Source organism: Thamnophis elegans, chromosome 2, assembly GCF_009769535.1.
Source record: "Thamnophis elegans isolate rThaEle1 chromosome 2, rThaEle1.pri, whole genome shotgun sequence".
In the NCBI taxonomy this organism is placed as follows: Eukaryota; Metazoa; Chordata; class Lepidosauria; order Squamata; family Colubridae; genus Thamnophis; species Thamnophis elegans.
In genome coordinates, this window is record NC_045542.1 from 102,055,753 (window position 1) to 102,081,297 (window position 25,545).

Sequence of the window (25,545 nt, forward strand, 5' to 3'; positions counted from 1 at the left end):
CATCCCCTGGCAAAGAGAAAGGGAGTGATGGGAGTGATCACTTCTAACTCAATAGCACATAATAAAAAGAAAATTAAAAAATAAATGTAATTAAGTCAAACCATTAGCTATGGAGAACCTTGCAATTGTAGCAGTTAAAATGTCAGATTAAAAGAGGTTACCAGGGCAAGTATGGAATGGAAACCCGAGACTTTTTTACTAAGCATAAAACTGGAAAATATGAGTAAATCTACATGGCATTTGAGCCTACATATAATTGTGGCTGCAAGAATAACCTACGCGCAATTTTGGGAATCTACTACCATACCATCGGAAGATGCCATAATTAAAAAGATTTATGAGTGTGCAGAAATGGACAGAATGACGGGTTGGCTGATGGACAAAGGAGAAACGGAACATTATCTTAGCTGGAACCTATGGTATATGTGGGCGACAACAAGAACAACAGGGACTTAAAACTGGGAAAGTTAATTAGCAGTTGTTAACAATGGGAACTAAACGTGACCGTGCGTATTGTAATAGATCCCTGAATTTTGTAACAAGAAGATGCTGGTTAGAGACTAAACAATGAGGAAGGATAAAAAATATTGGGCTGTGAACGACTGTCACGGGAGTGGGGGGGAGAGGGAGGGGAGGGTATGTTTAAAGCTGTATTTGTATGTCTTATTTTAAAAAATGTATAACCAATAAAGACTATTTTTAAAAAAATGTCAGATTAGAATTGAGGACACCCAAGTTTGCTTCCTCCCTCCACAATCAATGAGTTGTGCTACAGACAGCATGGCAGATTTAAATTCATGTACTATTCATGAATCACTGTCCCGACTTCAGGATAGTCATTATTTCTCAAATTGTCACCTTCTCACAATGGTGCAGGGTTGGGTGGAGAGACCCATATCTATTTATTGTGGAAAACTAGAATAGAAATATAATCAGTCAATTCATTCATTTAATCAAGTTATCTGACACATTCATTGTACAAGGTATATTTTAATCTGAGAATCCAGCTTCATAACGGAAGTGCTTTGTTTATTACAGAGTAGGAAGTATGAAGCTTCTGGCCTCAGGTTCTCTTGTTCAGATTTGTGAGGATTGCTTGCTGTTTTTCTAAAAGTCTGCTAGTGAAGAGGGAAAGAAAGGATGTCAGGATTAAAACAAATGCCAAAAGAGGAAAAGAAAACATCACACTAGATGACGGGTGTCAAACTCGATTTCATTGAGGGCCACATCAGGGTTGTGTTTGACCTCGGGGGAGGCAGGAGGCATGGTTGGGTATGGCCAGCTCAACATCACTTGTGTCGGGGCGCCTATGGTGGCCAGCGAAAACAGGCTCCCAAGTTCCATTTTTGCTCGGTTGCAGAAGGCTGTCACAGCCAAAAACTGAGCTCAGGAGCCTGTTTTCACCGGCAGAATCATCGCAGGCTGGTCCTTTGCTGTTTCCGGGGCAGCCCCATGGGCCAGATCTAAGTACCCCATGGGCCAGATCCGGGCCCTGGGCCTTGAGTTTGACACTCCTGCTCTAGATCATTAGGAATCAAGTTGCCTTAAAGAATTACTGCTATTAGATCAACTTTATAAACATCTGTGATCTTAGGAGATAGTTCACTTGTTTGGCCCGCAGCTTGCAAAATATCATTTTATGACAACTAGGAAATTGTGATGGACGTGTCCTGTGTGGATCAACCATCTTCCCTTTAGAACAAACCAAGTCTTACAGTAGGCATGTGTTAGGTAACTTTAAAAATATACCTTTTGCATTGAGTGTCCCCAACCCACTATCTGTCCCAACCAGCCAACCAATCAACCAACCAATCAATCTTTATTCAGTCAGAGATCAGCCAATAAAACCCAAAAATCACAATTAGAAGAAAGAGGGAAACATATAATTGTTCTAAAATATCTAAAGAGGATTAGAAGAAAGACTATGCCATATTGACAAACTATAGAACAGTACTTACCTGTGGTCAGGGAAATAAAGTCACATTGATCTGATAAGAACAACTTAAAACAAGTCAGAAGGACCAGGATAAAGAATGGAGATAACAATTCTTGCCGAGGACCTGCCTAGAGGGGACGTCACAGAATCATATATTCTACCATTTATGCGATGCCTCCCTTAATTCTGTTTCCGAATCCATCTGTATTAGTACGTTATATGTTGCTCTTTAATTTCACTGTAAAAATAGGACAAGCTGAATATATTAATAGATTGTAGAAATACACCGAAGGGAGGAGTAGAGGGATAGAAGAAAGAGGGGTAGCGAGGGTGGGAGAGAGGACTGGAGGGAGGGGGAGAAGGAAGGGAGTGAGTGTATGGGGGAGAGGAGTGGTAGAGGGGGAGGGGAAGTAGGGTAGAGGGGAAGGATGGAGGGAAGAAGGGAAGTTGGAGGGGGGCAAAAGAAAGGGTATATGGAGGGTCGAAGAGGTACATTGGGTTTCTATTTTTTTGGGTATTGCCGACAAGAGGAATGGCTGTGTTTATTGTTCAATGTTATATGGCCACGGTTATGCACAGTATATATGTGACTGTACGAAAATGAAATGGAAAATAAAAACACATTTAAATAAGTGATGCCTCTCTTTTTAGTAATGGCTGTTGGGAGGGCATTGGACATGGCCAAGAATAAAGCCCTTCTAAATTTTGGGATCATTGTGCAACTAAGATATCTAGTTGGTTGGAAAAAATGTCCCTCAAAAAGGTGCTTCTGGGTAGCACAGGAAAGTCTACTTGCAGTTCTAAATCAATGGCCTGCTGTTTGAGATCAGCTAGTGTGTATTCATAATCCATCATAGTGATGATTGGCTATACAGTTGTACTTTGGCATATATTGCCCTGGTACTAGGAAGACTCAAAGGTCAATCATAATTAAAGGAGCCAATAGGAGAAAATGAAAATCCAGGCATAGTTTATAGTTTAAGTGGGCCAGCTTCACAGTGGAGGACTGTGTTTAAAATGCATTGAGGTGCACCTGTCCCTAATATTTGTCTTTTTAAGTGATGCTTTTCATGCTTTATAGCTTCTATAAATAACTTAAGGACATTGATTATGAGAAGTGGCTTTCAAATCACAAAAAGGGTAAAATAGATTGGCTTTGGCATGTGGTTCCTAAGCAAATGCAGCAGGGGACAAAACAAAATTCTCCACAGCTGATTGAGCATGTTCAAGCAGGTGAAGGAACTCCTCAGGAGATAAATCCAAGGACTAAAATTTTAAGGTGGAAATGGCGAGAATATTTAAGTGGGAACTGCCCAATAAAGACCGATGTTAACTAGGTGACCTAAAATTAAATCCTGATGAGTAAGACATGTTTGGATCAACACAGAAAATGTTGGGAGGAATGACTCTATGGCAGTTATGCATCTTCCCAACCCAAGACGTGCAAGTTCCTGTCTGGGCAGCTTCCACTTGGTGGTTTGGATTGGTTGCTTTGCTAATATCTAGTTGAAGAAACTGCAGACCAACCTCTTTCTACAATTTTAAAAGCCTGGTTTGCATGGACTAGGCTTTTGACTTCTCCCACATTGAAAGAAACCAAGATAAGGTAAAATGCAATTTCCCCATTCTGCTCTCAAATAGATCTCCACTCCCATAAACCTCAGTCAGTAAAATTATGGGAACTGATCCCCTCCTTCACTTGGAAGGCACTATATTAGAGCAGGCTAGAACAGAGCATTTTTTTTCCAATCCAAACTTTCTGATTAAACTAAACTGGTTTCAAATAAAAACTACAAACTTCCCACGTAGTTGATGTCAATATCAAACTCTTTTCCACACATGTAACATGGCAGAAGCGGCAGGCTTGAAATCCAAACTTCGTTGCAGACCAAAAAAACGAATTCTCTGTACAATATTTGCTCACACTTCGGAGGTGTGCGTTAGTACCTTGATCATCATGGGAATACTCAGTCACCTCAACATTTTACAATATTTCCTGTTAGCAGTAAGGCCATAAGTCTTTTCTCCTAGCTACTATTTCACAAGTTGTGCAATACAACCTCGAAGCCTGTAATACTATAATATTTGTTAATAATGTTCCTGCTCCTGTTTTATTGCTTTTGCGTGATCTGTATTTTCGTATGAGAAATATGCTAATGGAGATTATTTTATTAAATTACAGTATACTCTCATTTAAAATCTATTCATGCTTCTGTGCTGAAAGTGAATAGAAAGAGAGTAGCTTTTATTTTGGGGAAGGTAGAAATAGCTCAAGGAATGTACTTGAAGACCCAAAACAGAATAGAGTTGTGCTCTGAATAATAGGAAACTTGAAAATCCCTCTTTGATGTGCAATATTAATAGCTGAAATGAGAGGCATTGAATGTAATTTTGCTTAGGATAAATTATCTTTAGAACCAGCTTGATGAAGTGATTAAAAGCACCAGGCATGAAACTAGGAGACTGAGAATTCGGAAAGCAAGGACAAGCCCTTTCCAAAAATCTAGCCAATAAATCTTAGAGGCTTGTCCAAGAGTCAGGATAAATTCAAAGCCACCAAATATAAAACTTTATATTTTGAAAAGCACTAAATTGGAAATAGATTGGATTTAGTATTCAGTAATTAGGGCAATATTTTGTAGAAGCCTTAAAGAACACTCCTTTCAATCCCATATAGTGGCAATGTGAAAGACCCATCCTAATCCATCCAATGACTTTTGTCCCTTCTTCTCTTCCACTTCTAATAAATGAATGCAAGCAACACATTTGGAGTTGAATCTCCAAATTGAGCCCACTTATGCTGCCATGACACAGGTGGGGCAGTTTAATATTTGAGCCACTGGCCCCCAGATATTTGTGCTGGGCCAACTAGGAATATAATTCTGGCCACTATAATCTTGTTTAGCAGATTTTCTTCTTCAGAAGGGCAATATGATTGGATCACACGCCTGTCACCAATTATGTTTTGCAAAATACCAGGGCAGTGATCTGGTGCCCAGGCAATTGGTTCGTTTGGAAACGCATAACATAAAAAGCATACCTACCAATAAGATAATACCCAAATTTCTTACAAGCTGCCAGGAGCTCCTTAATGACAACAGCAGAGATACCCCAAGGGCAGCATGTTTCCACAGTATCCAGTGCTAGGTTCCATGCAGAATCTCCCAAAAAGCAACAATAATCCCCAGGTTTTCATCAAAACCTGGCACCATGACTTCATGGTTCTGCTATGAGGATAGGACTGCAAGACCTGGCCTTGATTGGCTGGCAAATGACTCTGGCGTGGGAATCGAAAGTCTGGGACTTTCACAGCGAGTAAAGCTTTGAAACTATGTGAAACTTTGCCATCCATCTTCTCCTTTATTCATTAAACAAGCAGGTCAGCTCTGAATGAGTTCTAAACTTCTAGAACTTTTCTTATTATGAAGAATAAATCAAAATATGCCACTAAACCCCTCAAAATAACAATGGCCTTCTGCATTGCAACTACAGACTGTCCTCAAAAAGGTCTAATGGTTGAAGCACCAGGCTAAAAACCAGCAGATCAGGAGTTCTAGTCCTGCCTTAGGCATGAAATCCAGCTGGGTGGCTTTTGGGCAGTCATTGCCTCAATTCACTTCACAAGCATGTTGTGGGGAAAAATAGGAGGAAGAAGGGGTATTAGGTATGTTCTCTATCTTGAGTTATGTGTAAAAATAATAATAAGTAAAATCATCCAAAAGCTACTGTTGGTCCATGGTATGCCCATTTAACCTCGCTGCAACATGATCCAGCAGGATGGGCATCTTCTGGTTCCTTTTCATGTACAGCATTGATACTGATGAGGCACATCTTATGACCAGTGGCAGATGCCTTTTGGAGCAGCCTCCCCCTTGAGTTTGGGGGGACTCTGTTGGCTTTTCACAAAATCTGAAGACCTATTTTTTCCTAGGTGCTGGGCCCAGGATGTCAGATTTGATAATATTTAATTATGTGCTGCCTTATGGTTTTTACATGGTGTTATTTAAGTATTAGTTTTGTTAGATGGCCAGAGTTATTTGGTTAAGACGGATGGTCACATAATTCCCTTAAATAAACAATTTGATCTAATCTTAAGGAAATAGCTTTTGAGCTGTCAAACTCTATTCTGTTTTTTAAACTCAGGGGAAACAGCCATACAGTGAGATTACATAGCAAAAGCTTTGGCTTTATTTACCCAAGTTCTGAAGTGTGTGAAGGTACTCTTTAAAGAGTTTCATACTATAAAGAATTACAGTTTTGTGATCTTCTGGAAAACGATTGACCTAAAAAAAATTACTATAAGCTGAATTTTGACTACTTCTCCCACACACACACACACACACACACACACATCCCCATGTGACTTCTTTGAAGTAAACATACCTATCATATAAATCATTTTTTCCATTCCATTCTTTTGTATGCCAAAGAATCTTTGTGTTCCACTGACGGTGACAATTCAGAGTAACATTTGGCTTTTATATGCTAAGCCATTGTTCTTTTCACCCAACAAATCTAGAATGTCCTTTCTGATGCCTGACACCATCAGAGTACTTGCAGTACCTAATGCAAATGCCTACTACCTCTTTTTACATTTCAACTCAGGACTGTTTTAAAATGCAAATGCCAATTTCACCCCCCCCCCCCCCGCTTTACCAACTTTACCACACAAAAAAACTGAGAGCAAAGGTCCTCCTTACATAACCTTTAATTTTTGGCTCAAGACTCATTTCTTTAGACCATTTGCAACTCCCCCTTCTCTGTTGTTTCGGCACACACCAAGTACAAAATCCAGTAGGTCACATAATAAATATTACTTAAGCTGAACAAACCCCTTTCATTTGTGGTTGTCTCTCTGTCTGATGGAAAGGTCTGAAGAACTTTGAAGCACAAACATTATTTCTAATGTTTCAACTAATGATGAAAATATGTTTTAAGCATTCCTTTACATGTAAATTTTTAAGAACAGATTATCACTGTTTGTTCAGCAAACTGTAGTACTTAAGTAATTCTGTTGGCTAAATCTGAAAAAGCACTAATCACATGTAAAAGCGAAGTTGCTACTAGAAAAAACAAAACAGCACTAACAACTGGGCAGTAGGGCAAATAGTTCTTATAAGCAAATCTACCATGTTTAGTGGGATGACAGGAAGAGTCCTTTTAATATTTCCATCTACAATAACTCAGCTCACAACATTTTGTGGGGAAATAGAAAACAATTTCAACATTTTATAGGGCAATAGAAAACAATTTCAACATTTTATGGGGCAATAGAAAACAATTTCAAATCATTACACACTTTTGACAGCTTCTTCTATTTATTCTCTTTCTCTTCTCGCCAACCATATATGCGTAAAAGAGGAAAAGCATGTTGCAATCTTCTGATTAGTAATTTGGATAGGAAGAGAACCAGACTGAGAATAGCTATATCAAGCTTCAGGTACAGTATGTTGAGGGCACTGCGAATTTTTATAATGCAATACTAGGTTTTTTAAAATTAAATGAGGATTATCTCTTTTCAACTGCTTAAAAAAACTCAGTCAAGCTTACCTTGAAAGCAAGTAAAACACCAGTTCTATATTCATCTCACAGAAAGCTCCATGAATAGGAATAATTTATAAAGTACACTGCCTGGCTATCCTTTAATAAAACAATGCAACAATGGGAAGTGATTTTTTGTCATTTCAGAAGTAACCCAGGTTTGTTTTTTTTACTTCCTGGAGTAACAGTCTATGTTGTTCTGGCTTTCTTTTTCAAATACTACCTATGCTCCAGGGTAGCTGAGTGGAGGATTCTTGGTTCAGTCCATGCTCATATGGAGACAAACATTCGTGTTTTATATAAAGAGGGGGGGGGTGTTACCTGTTATGTGAGATTTGCATTTAAGGAACTTAAAAAAACAACCTTTTTTGATGAGAACCTTCCATTTGCTCAAAAAGGAAACGAGGCAAGATTCAGATAATTCTCCAAGCCACACTTGTGTCTTATCCCGCTTGCAGTTAACCGCAGCATGTTCCCATAATCTTGTTTCCTCTTGTCTCCAACCCATAGTTGAGGCATTGTGAAGCATTTAGATGTTTCAGTGTCCAGTGTTCTCTCCCTTCAGTAGCCACCAGGCCACAGCTGTTTTTCTGATATGCTTCTGCAACTTTTTGTCAATGGCATTGCCAGGTGATCTCTGTGGAATGGTACCAGCCTAACACTTGACCTGATCATGTTATCCAAGTCAACAGTGCAGCCATGCCACACTATGCTGCACCCCTCTTCTGTCTCTTGGCACTCTCCTGCAAGACCATTATGCCTAGGTCAGCACGTGTGATTCTTCCAAAATGGAATTTCACTCCATTTCTGACTCAGAGACCTGAATCAGCCAAATCACAGCAGCCTAACCATGATGGGGAGAACCGGAAATATAGGGTGAAGCAGGAAAGATCCCATTATCCCTGCCACTTCATAGTGCATTATGTACTGTACATACAGAGAAGAGCAACAAAGATGATAAAGGGCCTGGAGACTAAATCATATGATGAACGGTTGATGGAGCAAGGCTATTGAAGAATAATTAGGGGAGACATGATAACTGTCTTACAGAGAGGAGGGGGCTGACATTTTCCAAAGCACTAGAGGGCAGGACAAGAAATACAGATAATCCTCAATGTACAACAGTTTGTTTAGTTCAAAATTATAACGCCACTGAAAAAAAGGTGAGTTTTGATCGTTTTTCAGAACTGTTGCGGCATCTCCATGGTCGCATGATCAAAACTCAAGGTGCTTGGCAACTGATTCATATTTATGACGGTTGCAGTGTCTCAGGGTCATGTATTCCCCATTGGCAAAACTTCTGGTGAGCAAAGTCAATGGGGAATTCACTTAATCATCATTTTACTAACTTAACAACTGAAGCCATTCACTTGATAACTGAGGTAGGAAAGGACCTACAATCAGTCAAATTTAACAAATGTCTCACTTAGCAACATAAATTATGGGCTCAACTGTGGTCCTCACTCAAGGATTACTTGTAATATAGGTGGAAGCTTGTTAAAGAGAGATCCAATCTAGAAGTGAAGAGAAATCTTCTGACAGTGAAAACAATTAATCAGTGGAATAGCTTGCCTCCTGGAGTTTTGAATACTCCATCACTGGAGCTTTTTAAAAATAAACTGGACAAGCATTTGACCAGGATGGTATAACCTTTTTGGGCACCGAGTGCTGAAACGGGAGCACACCTGTGTGCGCATGTGCCAGAAACCGGAAGAGTAGCTGCCTGGTGCATATACACATGCAGGGAAGGTGATCTTCCAGTTTCTGGCGTGCGCATGCGCAATGGCCAGCTAGTCTTCACACGCGCATACACTTCAGATACCGGAAGACCAGGTGGCTGGTGTGCATGCTAGAAACTGGAAGATCATCTTCTCGGCACGTGCATGCGCACAGGGCAGCTACACTTCCAGTTTTCAACACTCCCGCGCACGTGAAGATCAGCTGGCCGGCATGCTGAAACCCAGAACAATAGGTGACAGCTCGCGTGCCCAGAGAGATGGCTCTGCATGCCACTTCTGTCACATGTGCCATAGGATCGCCATCACGGGTATAAGCTGTCTCACTGGGATGGTATAAGGCTTCTTGCCTTGAGCAGGAGATTTGACTAGAAGATCTCTAAGGTCCCTTCCAGCTCTATGATTGTTTTCTGTCAGGGACATAATTGCTAAATTGGTGTCCTTGTAGAAGACAGGTGCTTAATGATGCAGCAAAGAATCAGTTCATGGTCTCTTGTTATCTCTCAACCATTGTTCAAGCTAAAAGCTACCAGAGCTAAATCAGATCTCTGTTAGTAATCAGGTGTGTGTCAGGGTTGGCCTGAAGACATCATAGATCAAACCCCACCCCGCTCCTATTATCACTATCAGCTATTAGTCGCCTGTTATTACTATCAATCAATCAGCCAGCTGATGCAGGTTCCCCCAAACTGGGAGAGGTGCCCCTCTGAAAGGGTGCGTGAATTCTGATCAATGGCTGAGCTTGTGGCCGTTGTCAGGCATCACCCTACCAATGAGTAAAAAGCATGACAAGTACATGTCTATGGAGAGTCATCCAGATCACAGTTGTCCCAAAGGTGCTTTTTCAAGAGGCAACTGGACTTTCTTGCTTTTCTTTGAAGTTGTTTCACTTCTCATGAGAACTGAAACGTCTTTTACATGGGGCAGCCCTTGAAGAGCATTCGGAGACTTCAGCTTGTCCAGAATGCAGCCGCGCGAGCGATTGTGGGTGCACCCCGCTACACCGTCACACCTATCCTCCGCGAGCTGCACTGGGTGCCTATTGGTCTTCGGATACGCTTCAAGGTGCTAGTCGTCACTTATAAAGCCTTTCATGGTATTGGACCTGGATACTTGAGAGACCGCCTGCTGCCAATTACCTCCAACAGACCTATTAGATCCCACAAATTAGGCCTCCTCCGAATTCCATCTACTGGCCAATGCCGATTGGCTACCACCCGGAGGAGGGCCTTTTCTGTGGCTGCTCCAGCCCTCTGGAATGAGCTCCCCATGGAGATTCGGACCCTCACCACCCTTCAGGCTTTCCGCAAAGCCCTTAAAACCTGGTTGTTCCGACAGGCCTGGGGCTGACGAGTTCCCCGCCCCCGCTCGAATTGTGTGGCTGTTTTTAAATTGTTGTAGTTGTTTGTCTGTTGTTTTTTCCTCCTGTTTGTATCCCCCCCCTTACTTGGTTTGTGAGCCGCCCTGAGTCCCTCTGGGAATAGGGCAGCATAGAAATGCAATAAATCAAATCAAATCAGTTGCCTCTTGAAAAAACACCTTTGGGACGTAACAACTACAGCTGTACTAAGATTGAAAACTGGTTTCTCCATCAGCTGGGGGTGTTGAGAAGAGAAACAGGCTTCCCCTGCACTGAAAATGGGAAGTGCATTCTCCAGCTAAAAGCCAGAAGAGATAATAATTAGGGCTGTTAAAGACGACAGCAAATGGATGGCTAGTTGGTTTTCTAGCTCAGGCATGGAGGAAAGCACTTTGAACTGTGAGGAAGAAATCTCTGGTCTCTTCCACATAATAGGGAGCAAGCAACTTTTGCCATTCCAAGCGTTATATTGGAAAAATTACTAGTAAAAGTAGTCCTCAACTTACAACAGTTCATTTTGTGACCAAAGTTACAACGGCACTGAAAAAAGTGACTTATGACCATTTTTCCTTGCAGCATTCCCGTGGCCACATGATCAAAATTCGGAAGCGTGGCAACTGTTTCAATTTTGGGCTCAAAATTTTGGACTCAATTGTGGCCATAGGTTGAGAACCTTCCTCTTGTTTAAAATGAAATCAATGTTCTTTAGACCAGAGTTTCTTAACCTTGGAAATTTTAAGACGCATGGATTTGAGCTCTCAGATTTTTCCAGCCTGGCTGGGAATTCTCGGAGGTGAAGCCCACACATTTAAAGTTGGCAAAGATGAGAAATACTGCTTTAGACCTAAGTGTTTCAGTAGATATCTGCCAATTTTAAGTAGCAGACACCTGCTATTCTGTATGTGCAATGTCACCTTTGCAGCTTTTAATATGAAAAAGATTTTTTTCATTTCAAGGACTTTAAGTATCAAGAAACATTAACGTACAACATTCAATGAAGAAATAATACCATTTCCTATACATCCCTCAAAAAATTGCATGTGCATGATGCTTTAATAGTTCCTTTACAGCTGTATCAACGTGGCTGCTTCGTGAACAAATTCTGACGGGGCCTTCCCTCTTCATTTTCAAAAAACAATTTAAAGAATTTGGAACTGCAAGACAGGTGTTAATTCTAAATACTGTAATTGAAGTATCACATTTCATTACTTCATGTATTTAAATTACTTATATCCATAAACTGTCTGAATATATCCAACACTTGGCTGCAAAATATGCAATGATCTTGCAGGTGGATTCACCAGGGAGCCAATATTAAGCTATCACTTTCAATATGCATGCAGTAGAAGGTAGTTGCCAAGCAATGAAGGCAATAGCTCAGATGGATTATTAACCAATTAGACTAAAAGAAACTAAGAATCCAAGCATGAAAAGTTACATCTCCATTTAAAAAGTGTACAGATCAGCTTTCATAAATATATATATATAATTTATATATGTATTTGTATATGTGTGTGTGTGTGTGTGTATATCTATCTATTAGATTTTTTTTTACAACCCCCGGTATGCCCAAATATGGGAGGAAGATCACTACTTCCATTCTCTGTCCTTCGGCTCGTCACAAGAGACCATCCAGGCAGAAACCCAATATTTTTACTGTTGCCTTTTTGTTACATTTTGTTGTATTTGTGCTGATAAATAAATAGTCTCCCTTTATTTATTTATCAGCACAAATACAACTATATGTGTGTGTGTGTGTGTGTGTGTATGTATGTGTGCATGTGTGTGTGTGAGCCAAGGTGGTGCAGTGGTTAGAGTGCAGCACTGCAGGCTACTTCAGGTGACTGCAGTTCGGCTGTTCAAATCTCACCGGCTCAAGGTTCACTCAGCCTTCCATCCTTCCGAGGTGGGTAAAATGAGGACCCGGATTGTTGTTGGGGGCAATATGCTGACTCTGTAAACCGCTTAGAGCGGGCTGAAAGCCCTATGAAGCGGTATAAAAGTCTAACTGCTATTGATATATATATATATATATACACCAGGCTAAAGCTTCCAAAACCCATAATTCCAGATTGTGGGGATTGGAAGTCCTGGCAGTCAATATAATTAAAGAGTTTCCCCCACCCCCTCAAACCAAACTTTAAACACAATCACTTTATAAGTGTGATGGCTAATGAGAAAGACCTTTTATTACAGAAGCTATTTGTGAGGTCCAAGTTAAGAATGGGACAAACTTATTATGAAGAAGCAAGCTTGCTCCACTATTATCCCACCAAAGCAGCTCCATCTCTCAGCTCTATTCAATTCACATGAAGGATATGACTCATCCATCGAAGTCAAATATTAGATAAATATCTATGTGTTTAGGTTTTGTTCTTATGGATTCATTTCTCTGGTCTTGTATACCACCCAGAGTTCATCGGAGTGGGACAGCTATAATACATGTGAATAAGTATAGTTTGAGTTTGAATTGCTGAGTTATGAGAAGCTGATACCTATGGCGGCTAAATCTAGGTTTATCACTTAGCAAGTTTGACAAACCAAATCAACTCACAATTATTCAATAAACCATAGTTAAACCCCATAAGATTTCTAGCAGAGGGGATGGCAAAGCTATTCTCTTTATGCATTAGTACCACAGACTTGCAAATGCACGTGTTTGTTTGAATGCTTCCTGCAGAGTCAGAAGGGACATCTTGCAGAGTTTTAAAAGTGCTCTGTTTATTGGGACATACAATACAGAAGAAGCAAGGGAATATATAGGGAAGCTCGTTATGGCCCCAACAGCACAACTTTGGCAATAATGAAATGCAATGAGAATCAAGAGCTGGCCTTCGAAGTGTATCTAATGTATACGGTCTTGGCATCTTGAACTTTCAATGAAAGGGAACCTAATAAGGAAGAACAACAGAAAACCAAATACATTGTTTTATTCGTTTTAAATGGCGATCTTTTGTCTCACAAAGCCAGGCTTTCCTTTTAAAACAAGAAAGACTTTCCTTTTTCCTTCTTATTCACTTATTTCATCTTTATTGCACAGTCACACAACAGAAGGGAAAAATCAGATATCTTTCTTCATCCAGAATATGGGTTTCCCTTTCAGATCCCGATAAGGTGTTTCAAAAAGCGTCTGTTCTTCAAATGTATTCTCCAAAACCCTGGAAGAGGAGGGTTTCCCAGAATTTGGCTGGACTACTAAAAAGGCTCTTGGTGGAGGCACTGGAAGTGGGAGGGGGGGAGGAGGAGGAGGAGAGGGTAGAGGAGCTGGGGCAGCAGAGGCGAATGGTGAAGAGTGAACCAGAGCATTCCTGGACTGGGCAGAGGATGGGTGGGGACCTGGCAATGGAAGATGGGGAGAAATGGTAGCTGTCCCTGAATGATAAGAACAAGGAGAAGGCAATGAAGGTGGGGCTACTGAGCAAAAAGGGGAAGAAGAAAGAGGTGCAGCATGCGGTGAAGGAGGGAGGTTTGCTCCAGATCTGCTTTGGTAAGATGCATTTGTATTATGCTTCCCAGACTGTGCAGTAAGCTCCGTGTTACGTTGAGGGGTAGAGAAGTTCTCCAAAAATTCCATAGGTACCAGAGAACTGATGAATCCAGCCCACTGGACGGGCTTGGACAAGCTATAGCCCAGGTGGGCATAAAAATGCTGTTTGTCGTGTGTGGTGAGATACAGGTGCTGGTAGCGGTGGGCTTTGGCAAAGTTCTCAACAGCTTCCATCAGCTTCCTGCCGTAGCCCTTTCCACGGAGGGCCTTGGCAACCACCACGGTCTCCACAAATAAACTGTTAGATTGGCCAATCACACGGGATAACCTGGCATGTCCCAGAAGTTGGCACTGGGTATTGGACGTTTTCCCTTCTGCAGTTTCCTCCGTTACCCTCAAAGTTCTGATCAGTACCAGGCACATGGGAAAGTTGTCACTAGATTTTTGCAGGGAGTGGATACGGGAGGTCCGGCTCCGTTTCCACTCTTCGTTGATGAGGTCAGCACAGGCCTCCAGGAGATCAGGCCTCTTGTGAAGGGGGACTGCTGTGAGCATCTCTGAAACCGAACCCATTCTTCTCACCGTGATGAAACTTCACAAGCGAGAGAGAGAGAGTTTGGTGCACTCCTGAAAGCACAAACACAATGAATTGTGCTTGCAATGCATACTTACTTCCCAGAGAATTAATCATCTCACTGACATTACAAGGAAACATCAGCAGTTCCTTGCTTTGTTTTGCCTAGGTTAAGCCCAAATTAGCAGCCTCTGAAATACACCCAAACAGCAACAAAGATACCTAATACAGAAATCCATTTAATAGCTACATACCAAAATAAACATTATTTTCACTACCACCATTCTATTATCCCAGCAATTTCCCCAACCTGCTTCAGTAGTTTCAAGAAAGACTTGAGTAGAGCTTCCATTCGTGGGCCTGATAGCTGAAAATGATAGGCATTCAAGTAGAAAACAGACAAATTCCTACAAGCTACTACTTTGAAACTTTCTTTTCATTTTCTTTACTGTCCAAATATAAATTACCATGTGTTAATTAACCAACAAGCAGAAGGTCTGTATGGACTACCAACCTGAATAATTTACACAAATGCAGTAGATTACATATACCTGCATGAGATTAAGAGAAAACTCATATTCTCTCCATTGGAAATAATAGATAAATTCTATTGCTGTTAAACCTTTAACAAAAAGAGGAACTTGTTGTAGGTTTCCTCCTTATCCCACAAGCATAGAAGACCATTATTTTTTCAAAAATATATTACACTCTTGATTAAAACCTTTGCTGAAATACCTAGATCACCTGCTTATAGGCCACAAAAGATGTCCTGTAGGTAAAAAAAGCAATCTACTCTAAAGGAACATCCAAGCCCAATTTGCTCTTTTATCTTCTCTCAACTGTCTAGGTGACTCTAGTTAAAAGTTTTAGGTAGGAAGCAGCCTTGCATTTAAGGTGCTGTAATATGACATCACTGATCGGTAATGTCATAATGACTTCACATCTTTGGTCATCACCAGGAGATACCAGCTAAATATAGCTCTTATTATGCCTTCTCATTTCTGCCTGTCATAAATGTAAAGTCCAAGCCCAGAGATGAGACAATGAATCCAATGGAGTTCAATTCTTTATTAACTTGCTCCTAATGGACAGAAATTTACTGGATTAAAACTATATTGTATAACCTTCTTTCCTACTAGATATATCCTGAGAGATTCTAGGGTGAATTTAGTCCAGCTCAGGACTAAGCAATCTCTTAATCCAGGCTTCTTTGGGAAAGCTCTAAAAATTAACAAAATACTCCCCCTCTGATGCTGTGAGCGTACATTCCAACACAATAGCCTAGATCACGTCTAGGTAATTAGGGCATGCAGAGTTGCTTGCAGTTCTCATGTTGTCACAATAGTGTGGAATTAGTGGCAGTCTCTTACCATTGTTTGGCAAGAACATGTAGTATTAGTATACTGGAACAATCTTACGTGATCATTTGAGCTCTGGAAGGAACAGCTCAAGCAAATTGTGGGACTGTTTGAATGTTTCTCCAGAGCACAACGCAATACTTCCTCCAATGTCTCCCTGAAGCCATGGATGTGGCAAATTGCAAGAAGGCAGTATGTTGAAACATTCCCATAACCAGTCACAGATGAAGTACTGATGTTTCCAGTTAGACCACAGAGTGAGTTGCACATATGTGAGTCAAAAATGAATATGAACACAATTTTGTTGAAGGGAGGCCTTTCCGCTTGAGGATTTGAAAAGAGAGCATCACTCTGTATATCAGTGACAAAGAATAAGAGATCTTATTTGAGAACACAATCCCTCTAACCCATTTTATTTCTAACATTTCTATAGCTGCCCATCTCTCAAGCAATCCTGGGAAGCTCCCAATTAAAAATCAAAAGACACATAAAATTGTTTTACAAAACTTTTAACGTTCAATCAATTAAAACATAAACTATTAAAATAACAATGCAGTTGTTAATAACATGACACCCCTCTGTGCTCATGTGCCATCATCTAATCTCCCAATTTTGGGGAGAAATGCTAGGTCTTTAAAGCCTTACAGAAGTCTAAAATAGCCTGCCAAACTTTAGGGCAGTGTTTCTCAACCTTGGCGACTTTTAAGTCCTGTGGACTTCAACTCCCAGAATCCCCCAGTCAGCTGGCTGGGGGATTCTGGGAGTTGAAGTCCACAGGACTTAAAGTTGCCAAGGTTGAGAAACACTGCTTTAGGGGGAAGAGTGGTCCACAGGGCAGGGGCTGCCATGGAACAGGAACATTTCCTAGTTCTCATCAGATGACAATTTTATGGGGAGAGACTAGAAATATGCCCATTCTATCTGACCTGGTAGGACACATCTGTCCCTGTACTGCAAATGTTTAAAGGTGAAGACCAGCACCTTGAATTGCACCAGAAAGAAACTGGAAGAAGTTACAAGGGCTTATATAGGGGTCTTGTTACTGTGTTTGGTGCTGCATTCTAGACCAGGTGAAGTTTCTGACAAGTATTCAGCACCATGTGGAGCGCACTTCAGTAATCCAAACAGGAGGTGACCGAGGCATAAATAATCATAAGGGAGGCCTGCCAGTCCAGGAAAGGAAACAATTGGTGCACCAGACAAATATATGCAAAGTCCCTCCCCCCTTTTACCACAACTGCCACCTGCTCCTTCAGCAGGAGCTGTGAGTTCAGGAGGACCCCAGAATCCTCCTCTAGGTCAGTCCAGAAAAGTATCAACTCATCCAGAATCAAAGATGACGAATCATCTGGTTCTGGGGGATCCTCCCCATCCATACCCTTATAGCCTCCAGGCATTCAGCCAGCATTGCCACTGCATCTGAGATGCCATCTAACCCACATGAGATGCTCCAAGGGAGATTGTCCCTCCATCTTTCCTAGTCAGGAATGGTCAGAAGGGACATCAACCATTCATATGCTTCTATGTAGGATATTACTTTTGTTCTTTCCTAGACCCCCATGTGCTAACAGGCATTAATACCAATCAAGCAGAAAACAGATTAAGGAACTACCAAGGAGAAAACCATACCCCACCAACACTGACAAGCAAGCTACTGAATATAAGCAGGCAGGAAGCTCTATATTCAGTAGCATTGGTTATGTAACCTAGTTGGGTAATGAAATGTCTGGAAGCAAACAATCAAGATCAGAGAATAAAAAGTTTTGTGCACCGAACCGGCAGTAATACCGGCAGCAATCCACCCCTGCACCAATGTCACTTTAATGTCCACATTCTGGCCCCAAATGGCCCATGTGCCTGCTGGGGGTACAGTTCAGGGTTTTATTTGAAAGTATGTTCACCTGATCTGAAAGGACAAAATAAGTAGAGGTGGTAGGAAGCAACTAACAGGTAGCATTTTATTAAAATAGGTAACTGATGGTGTCTCTTTGGCAGACCAAACAGGTATCACCCTCTGTATCAAAACACCACCCAGATATGTCAAAAACTTACTTTTTAAGCATCTTCAACAATATATTTTAGTTACAATATATGTTGTTATTATGGGAATAAATTGAGAATTTGACAACTGATTTACAGTAAAGTAACTTGCAAATGACTTTTGAAGAATGTTCATTATCACTTACCCCAAAACAGGCACAAAAATACTAAGCCCATTATTCTATTGAAATTATGCAATGTTATTATAATTGTGCAATGTGTTGTGTTTAGAAACTTGTAACTTGCCTTATATATAGATGTTTTTTAAAAATCACCCTTTAAATAAAAAGAGAAAAATATATCATAATCCTAATGATAATGGCAGAACCACAAATGTTTTGGAAAATTATCCTAATACGGATTAGAACACTGAGCAGAAAACATAATCCCAGGTAAACGTATTGTCCTTTTCACTAAGTGGAATTATAACTACAACATCAATTCTAATCTAGAGTAAAACAGGTATCCCTTCCTTGCTTAAATTAGGAATATCTGGCATACTGCATGGAACTGGTTTTTATCAGAATTTTGGAGCTAGATTAGAAAAATACAGGTAACACTATGATAATAATATTGAGAGAAGATAAAAAGAGAGTCGTATTGAAATTAACAAGAATGGCAATGGCTTTCTTTTCACTCCTTCCAGTGATCAACATCTGTAGCCTGGCCTCTTCTTCCTAATTTTATCTTGATGTCAATTTCAAATTGCTTTGCTTTAAAAAGACAATAAAGCATTCAAGGTTTGAAAGTTCTAGTCAACCATATTTCTGCTTTTGGGTTCCCTGACTGGGTGAAGATTCTCATCCTCTCTCTTTTAACATTAATACAATACAATAGCAGAGTTGGAAGGGACCTTATAGGTTTTCTAGTCTAACCCCCTGCCTAGGCAGGAAACCCTATACCATTTCAGACAAATGACTATCCAACATCTTCTTAAAGAACTTCCAGTGTTAGGGCATTCACAACTTCTGGAGGCAAGCTGTTCCACTGATTAATTGTTCTAACTGTCAGGAAATTTCTCCTCAGTTCTAAGTTGCTTCTCTCCTTGATTAGTTTCCACCCATTGCTTCTTGTTCTACACTCAGGTGCCTTGGAGAATAGTTTGACTGCCTCTTCTTTGTGGCAACCCCTGAGATATTGGAACACTGGTATCATGTCTCCCCTAGTCCTTCTTTCTATTAAACTAGACATACCCAGTTCCTGCAACCGTTCTTCATGTTTTTTAGTCTCCATTACTTAGGGAAAGGTGTGTCTCCCTCAGTTATAACTGTCAAAAATCAACCCACCTTATATGACAATGTGACCCTTATAGATCCTGTTCCTTTACAGTGTAGGCATCAAGAGTGTTTAGTTCGCAGCCCTCCTTTCCAAGACTTAAGACTCCCTACTCCTCTACAACATCTGATCAAGGAAGCCAAGAATACCCTTGTCCAAGTATTAGTGCATAAGAAAAGTGCAAATGGGAAAAAAGCACCAAATACCTTCAATGAATGGGAGTTTTCTCAAGTAGCACCACCTTTCTCTTTAGAAATTTCTGCTTGCCAATTAACACCTAGTAGAAACAGTTTGGTTGCTTTCACAAGAGCACAGCAGGAACTAAACATGCTCTTCTTGTCCATTACTTCTTTTAAAGAAAGAAGAAGCTGCTAATTTGAATACTGGTAAAGGGGGAAGTATCTGAAATGTAAATTAAGTCTTGAACTGCCCAGCCCTTACAATCAAAGGCTGGCACCTTTTCACAGCTCAACAATCAAAAGCAACCAGCAAATTCTAAGGGGTTCCCAAATGAATCTTTTAAAAGTATCCTTACTGGCAAGTCCAAATATAGGCAAAAGCATTCTAACAATCTGTTCTCTAATGAATGACCATCCAGTAAACGTTAGCAAGCAACATCCGGTCCTATTATAAAGACATCAATCAGGTTACCTAGGGTGGAACATCAGACAAAGTAGGGCAGGTTGAACAGGCAAACTAGATTGACAGCTTACCATGCCCTAATTCCTCCCCAACATTTCTGCATTCAGTCAGACTATTAAAGTGTGGACACAAACAATGCTGACTGTACAATGGGACCTTAGCTTAATTTATAGTGCCTTGTCATCTCCATCTCTTTGTTAGTCTGTGGCATTGAGGCACACCCTCGGTTTCAGATATTTATTGACCAACTGAATGAAGAGAGCAAGAAAGGCGCAAATAACTTTTCTGTCAGAAATCACTGTTTCAATGCTTTCCTTTCAAAGCCATCACAGTCCCATCCTATATCTCTTAGCTGTTTCTTAGAATCCTGAGAGTGAAAGAACATTGGGTTGTGATGATCTTAAACTCACACATCAATTTAAGTTCTTATAAAGTTCAGAGAGTCCTTGTCACACTCAGACATCTCATACATCCATGTATTCAAACATAACATTATTTCCTTGTTTATTTTGTATCTTTTTTCTTTAATGTGTTCACATTCTCTCTCTCTCTGTCTGTCTGTCTCTCTCACACACACACAGAATTACTCTACCTCTACAACATTAAGAAATATCATCTTTTCCCCATAAGAATTATATCCACTGGTATTAGCAGGAGAACACATAGCGAAGGAGGAGTGACAGACAGTTACCAAACATCTATCCAAGGGACACCTGGTTGATTTAACCATTGTGCTCTGAGCTGGGTCCTGGGCTTCAGGCTGAAACTTATTGGCATTCTTTTTCTCTTTATAATTACTGAAAAAATAAGGAAGAGAAGATTCCTTGAGGGGATCATAAGCCATTATGGCCCAGACAACAAATATTCAGGAATGGCCATTATCTAGACTGGAGGATCTACCCAGAAAATGGAGCTTAGAAGAAACAACAAAAGGTCCTTCAAATCTGGCTCATGGTGTTTTGGTGAGCACATCCATATAGTTTTCAAAGCATTGCTATTGTTGCCATGATCTTCTCTGGGAATCTTTCTCCACCTTCTTAACTTAGTCTACAACCTTATATTTCCTGATGGTTCCTATCCAAATACTTAGCTTTCTGAGCTTAATTGAGCACCTAGATCAGGTGTGTCAAACTCAAGGCCCACAGGGATCTTAAAGTCAGCCTGCAAATATCAAAGGACCGCCCACCCCCGTGCCTCTGCCAGCCAAAACGGACTGGTGGGGGGCCTCCGGAAGCACTCTGCCGGCCAAAAACAGGCCGTATTGAGGCCCCCATTTTCGGCCAGCAGAGTGCTGCAGGAGACTGGATTGAACTGGATTACAATTATTTCTCCTCAAGTAAGCCTGAGCTGGATAGAAAACAAGCAACATCCTATGTTAATACTAATGCCAGATTTTACATATTGTAGGTCCCTTTAATCTACAATCAACAATCCATAATTGACAGGCATTTCTATTTACTATTTTGGAAATGTATCTCTGCTGTTACATCTTGTATTATCGTGTTATTTATGCTATTGTATGTTTATTATTAGTTGAATAATAAAAATACAATAGTATAAATAGCTTTTCTGCATGGAAAAGCAATTTACTATTAAACAATGGGGTATAAATTTAGAAATAAAAAGCTTAGTGGAATATGAAGAATAAGTAATAAATGTTTTCCCGTAATAGCTGGTAGAAGAGATAGGAAAATGGTTATAGTGAAAAACTGTGGAAAGAAAGAAGGGGGAAAATGCATCTTGAGCCTGTGTCAAATGCCCACCATGGCTATGCCCACCCTGGACACACACAGACCTGGACGAACACACGCAGCCCTCCGAGGTCAAACACAACCCTGATGAGACAAGTATATTTGGACCTATTGCTACAGTGAAATGCATTTTGCATTCCAACTACTACGCAATGTAGAAGAACAACCAGTTTTTTGCAGTAGTAAAGGATCCAAATTTTGAAAAAAAAAACCAGTTATGTCCAGTTGGTTATAGCTGGATTCTTCACAAGGATGACTGGCACCTTGACAAAATCTGGAGCTGCTATCCCTTCATGGAGGGGATCTGCTATTTCTGGAAGCAAGATTTCCATCCCCTCCAAGGGATTCTGCCCATAAATCATATTGTACAAACCACGGTCTAGACTCCAGAGAGGATATGTCCCATCTCAGCTAAATTTATTGCTGTTCCTGAAACCGCTTGAAATGAATGCTTAACCACAAAAAGGTTAAGGCCAAAGGTCACCTCTTTAAACAGCATCACACTAAGGAATGGCAAGTGTGTTAGTCATCTTCTTCTCCTGACCATCAAAAAAAAGGGCTTGGTTTTTTTTAAAGACAAAGGTACATTATACCTGGGTTCATTTTTTTAAAAAAAGTACATCTCTCATATTCTCCATTTAAGGTCAACAGGGATCTATGAAGAAGACAGAACCATTCTCTTATTAAGTGTACAGTACAACTGAACTCCATACATATTGTCTACTTAGGAGTTAGGACTCAACCCAAGTAAAGATGTCCAGGTTTCCTAACTCAACTTTGCATTTGCCAACAAAGAATGAACTGCAGGTAAGTCTCAATCTATTTTCTAAGATCTATATATATAGGAACTTTGAAATAAAATGCCAGCTTACCCTGAAGGCGGTTTCACCCCACAAAAAGTATGAAACAAGCTTCTTGTTCATAATGTTAGGCGGGGTCTGATAGCACCTTTTGTGACTAACAAATGTTATTAAAAGGCATGCCCTTATTCTTTTTTTACTTCCATTGTTAATTAGAAATGATCCTACACATTTGGAACATGGTGGAATAATTGCACATACCTATTTGTATTATTATTGTTAACGTTGTTTAAAAGACTTGACCCAGCCAATACACTGTCCACAAAATGTATATGGTGAGAAAAGAAAATTGCAAATAAAACATGCTTTTAAAAAAAGAAAAGAAAGAAATGATGCTGTCTGGATTTAGACTAACACTGTAGATTACCACTGGTGTCCTCCTACATTGTCCAAACATTATCAACACCCCCCCCCAAAAAAACCCCAAATCAGTTCTGTAACTCTAATATGCTGTGAGAATAGCCCTGAGATAGAAGGAAGAGTAAAAGCCTAGGCAATAGTCTGATAAATGAAATCTGAGCCCAAACCAGAAATTTGGGGACGTGTTTCAGAATTGATCCACCCTAACAAAGGCAGGAGAAGGGGGAAGCACTTCTAAACTGGTTACTGCACTCTATAATATAACTAGTATTCAGTAGGTTGCTTTCCTAATCCGGACTACGTCAAAGGGCCAACAGTACAGTAACACAGTGATCTCTACTTCCCTTAGATGTTGAGGATGCAACTAGACGTATTATGTTTCAATTCCACGAGGAAAACCACACCTTCTAGTCCGGGGGCGCTGGCTCTACTATCCGAGGATAGACGGCGAAAATGCCCTGCGCCACCCATCCCAATTCGGGGCTTTCTTCCAATGAATCGCCCCTTCGCTTTTGCCAGCAGAATCACCCGGGACTCGTGGGCATTTATCCAGAAGCTCTAAAATAAAGGCTGCTGCGGCTTTTCCCATTAAACGACGCGAGGTGTCAGCAAAGAACCAGCCGCTGGGCTGCAAACGGTCCTCTCCAAACCATACAAGGCGATAAGGAGGAAATGCGGGGAGTCCCTTTAGTGGTTCTCCGCATTGCGTTGCGCTTAACTGGAGGCTTCGTTTGGAGCTACTTCTAGGACGTTTCACCTCCCGACCCCACCCCCGCCTCGTTGCACCCCTGGGTGCAAAAGGTAAAGAGGCGTTTAATAACTTTTGAGACTCAGTCTCTTGCTTTCATCCTTAAGCGCCTAAACGGGATCCCCCATTCACCCCTGCGCTTCCTTCCCCGCTGCAGAGATCCACATCCTTTTATGGGCACAGCCACCCGACTCCTTTTCCTCTGGAACAGGAGAAAGAAGAATCAGGCGGCGGTCAGCCAAACCTATTCGCACCCCGCCCCTCCCCATCCCTCGATTCCTGCTCTCTCTCCAAAATGAATATTCCACTACTCAATGCTTTTCCCGATCCTCCGTCCAGCAATTGAGAGAGGATTCCGTTTGTACTACCCTGCCTCTCCCTGGCGGGAGTTTTCTGCCGAGAACGCCCCTTGCAAACCCTCACCCAAGCCCAAACTAACATTAATGCCGAAAGCGGGTTTAATAATAAATACTAACATCGTCCTAGCTATCGCGGGAACTGCCATGCGGACGCTCTGCCTTTTCCAGCGCCCTGAGTTCGCCCACGGGGTCCACGGCTGCACGCCGTAAAGCGGCAAGGGCAGACAAGTTCCGCTCTTTTTTTTTTTTTGTCCCGAAAGCTACACTGCCCTCTAGAGGTTTGGAGGTTTCCTTCTCCTTAAGATTGCCGTTGTCCTTTTCTCGGTAACTTTTGCGAACCGGTTTCTCCTTTCGAAGTTCCATCGCATCAAATGGAAAAAAACAAAAACGGAGCCGTTAATTCATCTCGGGAAGAAGAAAAAAGGCAAACATCTGGGCAGAAACGTAGAGCCGGTAAAGGAAGCGTAAGATGTGCGTAAATGGGTGCGGAATCCAGAACGGGGGGCTAGAAAGCGACAGATAAGTGCAATGGAGAGGCGACTGGGCACTCCGCGTGTGAAGTATTGGAGATTGTGTGTGTGAGAGAGAGAATCTCCGTAGACGTGTACGTAAGGGTTGTTATTAATATGAAAAAGAATCCCTTTTTTTCTTACAATAAGAGTAAAATATTCGGAGCTCCCCCCTTTGGACATTTTCCAGGAATTTAGCTTCAGTAAATCTACCACACTTTTAACAAGATATTTTCCGGATGTTTTTGAATTATACTGTAATCCTCAGTTCGTTGCCAAGAGCTTTGCTACTTGGAGCTATTAACGGTGAAGATCCAAAAACGACTGGGAAGGAGTGCTTTTAAGGCTGTGTTTCTGAACCTTGGCGACTTCAAAATGGGTGGATTGCAACTCCCAGAACTCCGCTTTTCAACATGATAGCTAGGGAATTCTGGGAGTTGAAGTCCACCCATTTTGAAGCCGCCAAGGTTCAGAAACAAAGTTTTATATGTTGTGTGTACACACACACACACACACAGAGAGAGAGAGAGAGAGAGAGAGAGAGAGAGAGAGAGAGAGAGAGAGAGAGAGAGAGAGAGAGAGAGAGAGAGAGAGAGAGAGAGAGTCAGTCAGTCAGTCAGTCAGTCAGTCAGTCACTTGTCTCTGGCCATGGAATTCATAGTTCTTCAGAGCTCAAGAGTGTTTCACATACTTATCACTTTTGTGTCTTTACCCAATGCTTAACAGTACCAAGAACTCATAAATCCCCCCCCCCCCAATAAGACTGAGAAGTCACAGCTCATGACATCTCAAGATATGGTTAAAAAAAGTCAAAAGGGCAGCATTTGTGCAATATTTTACCACTTTTTTTTTCCATATGTGCACAATGCAGAGCCTCAAACATAGTTGGGGGCATCTTGACTTTTTTGACTATACAAGATAAACCACCCAAATGTCTCATGGCCAGCATTTTCTGTTATATACCCTGCTAGCACAGAGGTTAGAATGCAATATTGTAGGCAAACTCTGC

The 25,545-nt window shown here is 41.0% G+C and overlaps 1 protein-coding gene across 2 annotated transcripts; it reads right to left on the minus strand.

Moving 5' to 3' along the window:
• Nucleotides 1-13,486: 13,486 nt before the first annotated feature.
• Nucleotides 13,487-24,259, minus strand: NAA80 (N-alpha-acetyltransferase 80, NatH catalytic subunit). 2 transcript variants are annotated; one of them, XM_032211834.1, is made up of 2 exons: nt 24,145-24,259; nt 13,487-14,687 (listed from the first exon to the last, which is right to left on the minus strand). In XM_032211834.1, the coding sequence occupies exon 2, from the start codon at nt 14,631-14,633 to the stop codon at nt 13,635-13,637; it is 999 nt and encodes a 332-aa protein (XP_032067725.1). In that variant the 5' UTR covers nt 14,634-14,687; nt 24,145-24,259; the 3' UTR covers nt 13,487-13,634. The 2 variants fall into 2 exon arrangements, with proteins under 2 accessions (XP_032067725.1, XP_032067726.1); XM_032211835.1 differs by lacking the exon at nt 24,145-24,259 and adding an exon at nt 23,325-24,117.
• Nucleotides 24,260-25,545: the final 1,286 nt, after the last annotated feature.

Excerpts from the sequence above, each read along its gene's own strand:
- NAA80 (XM_032211834.1), bottom strand. The coding sequence starts at position 14,633 with ATGGGTTCGGTTTCAGAGATGCTCACAGCAGTCCCCCTTCACAAGAGG.